The 7,687-nt window shown below is 41.9% G+C and overlaps 1 protein-coding gene across 1 annotated transcript in view; it reads right to left on the reverse strand.

Moving 5' to 3' along the window:
• The window catches only part of LDAH (lipid droplet associated hydrolase), a 184,967-nt gene that overhangs the window by 28,697 nt on the left and 148,583 nt on the right, over positions 1-7,687 (reverse strand). The window contains exon 6 of the mRNA XM_018568175.1: positions 3,200-3,282. Within this exon, the coding sequence (XP_018423677.1) occupies positions 3,200-3,282 (83 nt within the window). The remainder of the gene's footprint in view (positions 1-3,199; positions 3,283-7,687) is intronic.

A 7,687-nucleotide genomic window follows, 5' to 3' on the forward strand; every position in this document is an offset into this window, starting at 1 on the left:
AGCTTTTCCAATTCAATCCAAAACTAAAAAACAAATTTTGATGGAGTTGGACTTAAATCAGAGGGATGACACCAGAGATGATAATACCACTGAGTAAAAGAAATTGGAATATTTAAAATGTGTCGGGATATACAGCTTCTCTGCAAGCAGAATAAAAACATACTGTAGAAGTCCAGGTTGTCTTTATAAACGTTGGAATACATTTTAGAGACATCAGGAGAGTAAAAGTAAACATGCCCCAAGGGGAGAGTAATAATAACTGAGCTATATGTATAGATTGTAGAGTGAGAATTCCTATCCTGGTAAATTTGCCAGGACTGCATCTTGAATTACTAAATAGTCCTGTAAATGCTGCATTCGCTGGAATCCCATAACTTCGGCAAAGTTCTAGTAAATGCGGCTCACCATGTTTATGATCTAATGAGGCTGACTTTTCCTTACATCCCGGCCAGTTCTACAAGTCATAAACAGCTTGTCTGTAAAAAGGTTTTTAAAGCATCTGATGACCATGAGAACCAATGATGTTCTTTTCAGACATATGTGGCTTTATTGCTGCCCAGTTCCCACTGGAGAAATGTCTTCTTACTTCCTTTCCTGATTATCACAGTCACTGGGACACGAAGTGTAGGAAATCTCCACACATGGGCCATGCTAAAAGCCCATCTCCAGTTTTACCTGCACCGTGCTGTGCCACATCATAATTAAAAGTGTACATACCCTTTCTGTAAGACTTTTCTGGCCAGTTCAATGGCATCACTTTCTCTTATCCTCCAGCAGCTGCAGTACTTACTCCTACAGTGAACCACCAAAGGCCCTCACAAAATGACTTTTGTAATTTAACATTGGTAATTGGATTTATGGACCAATACATTTTGATGCTGAATCAGTGTACTTTGGCGTATGCCTAACAGACATGGTACAAGTAGGACCTCACATAAGACCATTTTATGGATGGTGTAAGGTAACAACCACCCTGCGTAGACGTTTATCAGAGATAAACTGTGTTAGGAATCAAATGACACTCTAAGAGCAGCTGTGCTTAATAGGTGAGCACACCTAAAATAGGAAAAAAGAGAAAAGCGCAGTGCTATTTTCTCTTTTTACCTGTTTTCCGGGTAACTGGAAAATGTGCGCTAGTGCGCATGCGTGCAAACGGACTTGCGCTTGGAAAGGTGCGCACATCAGTCGCACAGGAAGTGACGCTTCTCCTGTTAATTGATTGGCCTATTTAAACAATATCCTTAGTTGCTGGATGATCTTCAGCTAGTTCCCTGTGTATCCCTGACTCTGCCTTGTTGACCTGCTTCCTGCGCTTGACCTGGATTGTCTCTGACCACTCTTGATTACTGCCTGCATCCTGACCTCTGCCTGTTTACTGCACTTCCTTCTGCCCCCTGTTTTGTACCTCGCTTAGGCTGGCTTTGACCCCTTGGCTTCCATTGGACATCACTTCCGTCTCCTGCTCCGGTACCCTGCTACCCGTCCGGTTTGACCTTGGCTCTTTCTGACCTACCTCAGTTCTAGATCCTGTACTTTCTGCTCTGCACGGTGTCTACACCATTCTTGGCACTCGTGCTGCTCATTGTCACTCCTCCTCTGTTTCCATCCTCAGTGTTGAGGGACAAGAGCTGTAAGGGAAGCCTCCTCAACTATCGGTCTCCACTCAAATACGTGACAGATTGTGGTGTCCAATCAACATACATCTGGTCTTCCTCCTGAGTGCCTTTAATACATGTTTTTGAAAGTATTTAGGGCAGTAGATCTGCTTTAAATTTAAACTTTAGACCAGTGTTTCTCAACCATTTTTCAGTGATTGCACCCTTTAAAAGTATGCAAAATGTCAAGGCACCCTAGTCCAAAATGTAAAAAATTATGTGTGGTCCGTACAAAATCCAAACCAGACCCTTATCCGAGATAGGGGTCTTGAATGTATTTTAAAGGGGAACCCCATCAAAAATACAAAAAAAGTAGGGTTCCACCATTCCTATTAGAGTCCTTCCTTTACATTAGGAGCTGCAGCTGTGGCAGCATATCAGAGAGTGCCAGGCAGAGCAGGGCTGGATGGAAGCTAACTTCTGAATGGATCCCCCCCCCTCCATGGATTAGTGTCATTAATTTCCATGGTGCTGATGGCCAGCCCGACTACAACATGGAGAAGCATGATAGCGTTAAACATTTTGAGACACCCTTGAGGTAGCCAAAGGGCACCCAAGGGTGCCACGGCACCCTGGTTGAGAAAGGCTGCTCTAGACTGTAAGATGTTCACAATTTAGTTATCAAGTGTTCTGATTCAGGAAGCATGAGTTAAAATAATACAAAGAAATTAATGTTATGATTTAAAGGAGAACTATGAGGTGAGTGCTTTTCACTCACCTCATAGTTCTAGCCGACCTGTGACAATGAGACTGTCACAGGTTGGCTCAGTAGATCGGGAGGTGAGCGAACACATACCGGTGTTCGCTCACTTCTCGATCCTGTCACGGCTCTCTGCCGTGACAGGGGAGGGGCTGGATTCCCCCCTCCCCGCTCCGATCCGCCAGCGCTGACTGGCGGAACGAACGGGGGAGGGGGCAGGTACAGCTAGCTCTGTAGCTTGCGGTATACTGAGCTTAGGGTGACGGGGCGACACTAGTTTGTGTCCTCCCGTTACCCTAAGGAGAACTATGGGGAAAAACACTGACTCCATAGTTCTCCTTTAAGATACTTGCTTTTTGCATAAAGGATTTTTTTAATACACTGTCACCATTGACTTCAGTGGAGTTCAGGGAAGAAGGCTGTATTTTCTTTTTACATTGGAGATACAATTTCTGGGAATGATGGGCAGAAATATGGTCCCAAAGGGCTAATGAATGGGACAAAGGGCTACTGGTCCCAAAGAACACACCCATGACACCAGAAGAACCAAAAGGAGTGGTCTGTTAAGAGAAAAGCACAAAAATGTGCCAGATGTAAAACATAGTAATAATTAAAGGACATTTTCTTCTGTGTGTTGCCTGCTACTGACACTAACCAACAAAAGGTAATCACATGAGAAAGTTTGTTAGGAGCTATCCTGTTGAGAAATGAAGAACAAAATCAAATTCCTTTGTTTCTGGTACTCTGTAGCTTTTCTTATTTGATCTTTAACTTGCAGCAAAGTATGGAGAGCATACAACACGGTTCACTTTATTCTACTTTGTAATAAAAAACAAATGCTTACCTTGTTTAAATTGTACTTAATAGTGTCATCATCTCTCTCTAAGACCTTTAGCATTTCTTGGCTTCCCATGTACATGGCGTTTACTGCAGACACAAAAGAAATTAGGTTGTTAAAAAAACTAATAATATGAAATAAATGTTCTGGTCCTCAAATATAAATTAACCTGTGACAATTGGATACTCAGTGACTACAGTCAGGACCGGATTTCCCACAAGGCCACAAAGGCCCGGCCTCGGGGCAGCAGGGAGTAGAGAGGCAGCAGGGAGTAGAGGGGCAGCAGGGTCGTAGAATTCCTATCTCCCGATGCCTGGGTGGGTAGTTGTTTTCTACATTTAACCCTGCTTTGTGCAAGCAGAGCTAAATGTACAGCGGGGAAGCCACTGCTTGTTTTGTACAAGTAAATCTCGGCAACATTGTATGCAGCCCGCAGGCAGGTCTGCCATTCTCAATGGGGGGGGGGGCGCATTGAGGAACCTGGACTTGGGGCAGTAGAGAAAGTAAATCCGGCCCTGACTACAGTTGAGAGAAATACCTGACATGCATCTACACATTTGGAAGGCAATATGTTTCTTAATGCCTGCTGTGACCAGTAAGACGCTTCATTTTCTCAATAGTTATAGATAATAACTGATGAAACTGGAACTTCACATAACTTTAATTACTGTCCAGATGACATGGCAGAAGATGAAGAAATGACGTCCCCTATCAGAACTGATTTTAAAATCAGAACTGGTGTCGCCACTTGGAAACTTTCTGCTACCTACTTTCCCAGTGATTCTGTCAATAGTGGCATCTCCCTTCCAACAACTGTCCTCAATGGGACACCAATAAAAATGACAGAGCTTCTAACTCTTGATTACGTTGCCCATACTAAAATAAAATGATGGCACTTTTAATAAGACTGCTTCATTCAACAAAATATTTCTGCCTGTACAAATATCTTGAAATGTATGCAAGCCTCTAAAGCATGGGCTTGACACAAGGCTGGACAATTCCCAGGAGTCAGGTAGCCAGTGCTCCTTAATTATTACATCTGATGCCTAACTTTTGAGGTTCTCTCCAGTTATTGTGAATGGAGCTGGCTCCTAAAATATCCTGATGGCTCCTGGATTGGACAGACTGGCTCCTGTATTCTATATCAATTTGTCCACCCATTTTAGCAGCTCCAGAAAAAACAATGCACACTAATTTCTCACAGCATAAAGTCCACCAGTTAAAAGCCAGCAGGAACAGCTCTAAGTGACACTCAGGAAATAAAACCTAAAAATGCATTTAAAAACCTTATTAGCAAAAAAGTATCTTATTTGTGTATCACTCGGCTGTAGAGCCTCAAATCATCTCTGAATTGGTGTTGACACTGTCCTTCCTTCTGCAAGGGTGCGACTTTTGTTCCTCATGGTCCCTGTGTGTTGTAAAGTAGTCACCGCTCCAAGCTTGTTCCAGTGATGGACTACAATCTCATGTTTAGTTTACTAATTTGTATTGAGATTGTATTCCATCATGGGAGCGAGCTTGGAGCGGTGACTACTTTACAACATATACAGGGACCATGGGGAACAAAAGTAGCCACACTCCAGAAGGAAGGTCAGGGTCAGCAGGAATACAGAGATGATTTGAGGATCTACAGCCGAGTGATACACAAATAAGATACATTTTTGTTATTGGTTGGGGCACTTGAATGCATTATTAAGGTTTAACTCCTGAGTTTAGTTTCAGTTTAAGGCAGGGGGCTATCCAAGAAAGGTCTTACAAGTGCTCTTGGGTGCCTTCACTCACTTCAGGTCTGTCTTTGGATTTATCATGATTCCACCACCCTTCATTATGAGATTCACGCATGGTCAAGCTGCATGTGCGCCAGTAGCTGGAGCTACCACTGCACCTTTAACACTGCGATTGTTGAAAATGTTTCTATATATAATATTTCTCTGTGGAGGATCTTAGCATGTATTATAAATAATAGAACCCATCAATGTGTGAAGCACCGTTATACACTTCTTTAAAGGAGAACTATGAGGTGAGTGCTTTTCACTCACCTCATAGTTCTAGCCGACCTGTGACAATGAGACTGTCACAGGTCGGCTCAGTAGATCGGGAGGTGAGCGAACACATACCGGGTTCGCTCGCCTCTCGATCCTGTCACGGCTCTCTGCGGTGACAGGGGAGGGGCTGGATTCCCCTCTACCCGCTCCGATCTGCCAGCGCTGACTGGCGGAACGGACGGGGGAGGGGGCGGGTACAGCTGGCTCTGCCTCTAGATAGGCAGAGCCAGCTGTCACTCACGGAGCTGGGCGGATCCCGTCATCTAAGTCGTGATCCGGGGGGGCGCTAGTTTGTGTCCTCCCGTTACCCTAAGGAGAACTATGGGGAAAAACACTGACCCCATAGTTCTCCTTTAATTGTAAAATGTTACAACGCTTACAATGGGGGTAATAAGAACTGTGCTTGGATTTTTTAAAGGACTTTCTGACACCTTGGGGTTGATTTACTAGAGGCAAATAGACTGTTCGCATTGCAAGGGAAATTGCACTTTGCAGGAGAAGATTCCCTTAGTTTATTCACGTTGCAAAGAATACCCAATCACATGCATGGAAAATATGAAAAATGTAATTTTTGCTTGCACGTGATTGGTGACGGAAGTCAGCAGAGCTTCACCTCATTCACTAAACTGAGAGGAAACTGCCTAGCAATTCTTTTTTTTTTTTTAATCAATCTGATTCCAGTTATCTGAGTTGTTTTAACTTCAGGTCTTTGTAGATGCATTAGAGTTAAACACCTGACAATTGTTTTTATATCTCTTGGGCACTCTGATATTGAGATGTCTCAGTATCTCTTGTGCCTTAGTCTTACCCATTGAAAGCGAGCCCCGAAAACATTCAAAACTCACAGGTCAACAGTAGGGAAGTCGGTATTAATGGAAGATTGCGAATGTTGGGAATATGAAAAATATAAAAGAAGCCAAGAACTGCCTCCAGCTACAACTGCCACTTTAATAAATGTATCCTTCTAATTTCTGTCATCACTATTTACTGTTGGACAAACAATGAAAAAACTGCAAGATTTTACTTTTTGTATTTTGGTGCTATCCTCCCATGTGCTGCTGTTTTTGGCACTTGCATATGAGTGTAATAAAGTAAAGACAGTCTACCTTACCTACTGCAGTGCCACTTAAGTGGCTTCACTAGAGATGGCTAACAGATTAAACATTTTAATCTCGAATTTCCTGCATTTACTCTGAATGACACAGCAAGCAACTCTATGGTCTAAACAACTCTTGTTTAGACCATAGTCTTTATTGGCACAAAGAGAAGACTCATAAGGACAATTGTGGTAAGTTTTGGAACGCCACTAAGTCCAGCGCATGCTGTGGCACATGTAGTGCCTTGCATGTTAAGGAAACATAGGCTACAACATACAGTACGTGACTTGTTAGATCTTCTCTTTTAATCACTTGCTCCCCGAAGCAATTTCTTACATTTGCACACACATGATAAAATCAGAATTTGGCTAGAAAACAGTTTCAGACCCCCAAACAATGATATATTTTCTGAAAGCAGAGGCCCTGTAGAATAAAAAGATGCTAGTTGCAATTTTTATGTTGCACGATATTTGCGCAAATGTTTATCAAACAAATATTTTTAGGATAAAATACACTAAAATGAAATTTCGTGCACAAAAACAGAATATAATGCCCAATTTTTTGGTAAAATATAAAACTTAAGGCCGCCATCACTTCCTCTTAATCCGGAAATATCTGTCCTCCTCCAGACATTAGTTGTTTGGTAAGTACGGGGTACCCACCTTTCGGGGGACCTCATACCTGTGGTGCCGATTGCTTAAACATTCCAATTTATGTTATATTCATTTATTAATGAATTGAATGATGCAATTAAATCAATTGATGTATAATTGTTATTACTATTATTATTGTTAGATTAGCCTCCCGTGGTACCCTGAAGAAGCTCGGTGTGAAACGTGCCGGATATGTCAGTCTTCCAGCGAATGAAAAATTAATTACAATCAGAAAATGAACAATGAACAATTAATAATTAATGATAATCATGTAAATAAATGGATAATTAATTAAGTTATAACCGGTTGACGATAGACATATCCTGGGCACTTGTTGCATGTTACAGCTAATTGGGGGCTTTTTATCTGTATTCTTATGAATTGTATATTGCTCATGAAATGTTATTCATTTAATTATTTTATTCAATATATATACAATAAATTTTGAAATTTTTTATACACATGTATTGGTTACATACCTCTCTTACACCCCTATTTTTTGCCTTTTCTTCATATATATACCCAGAGGATGGAGAGGTGCAATTAGGGAGCTACTGTCGAGGCAGACTCAAAGTTGATTACTAAAATATAAAAGACGGGGTCACGCCGGGTAATTAGATACCAAACATGTCAAGCCTTAAAATTGCGTGCGTCCGTGAGACCGCAAAAACTACAATAGCTAGGGACGTCCCGATACCG

Source organism: Nanorana parkeri, unplaced genomic scaffold (genome assembly GCF_000935625.1).
Source record: "Nanorana parkeri isolate BGI_ZX_2015 unplaced genomic scaffold, ASM93562v1 scaffold1149, whole genome shotgun sequence".
NCBI classification, from domain to species: Eukaryota; Metazoa; Chordata; class Amphibia; order Anura; family Dicroglossidae; genus Nanorana; species Nanorana parkeri.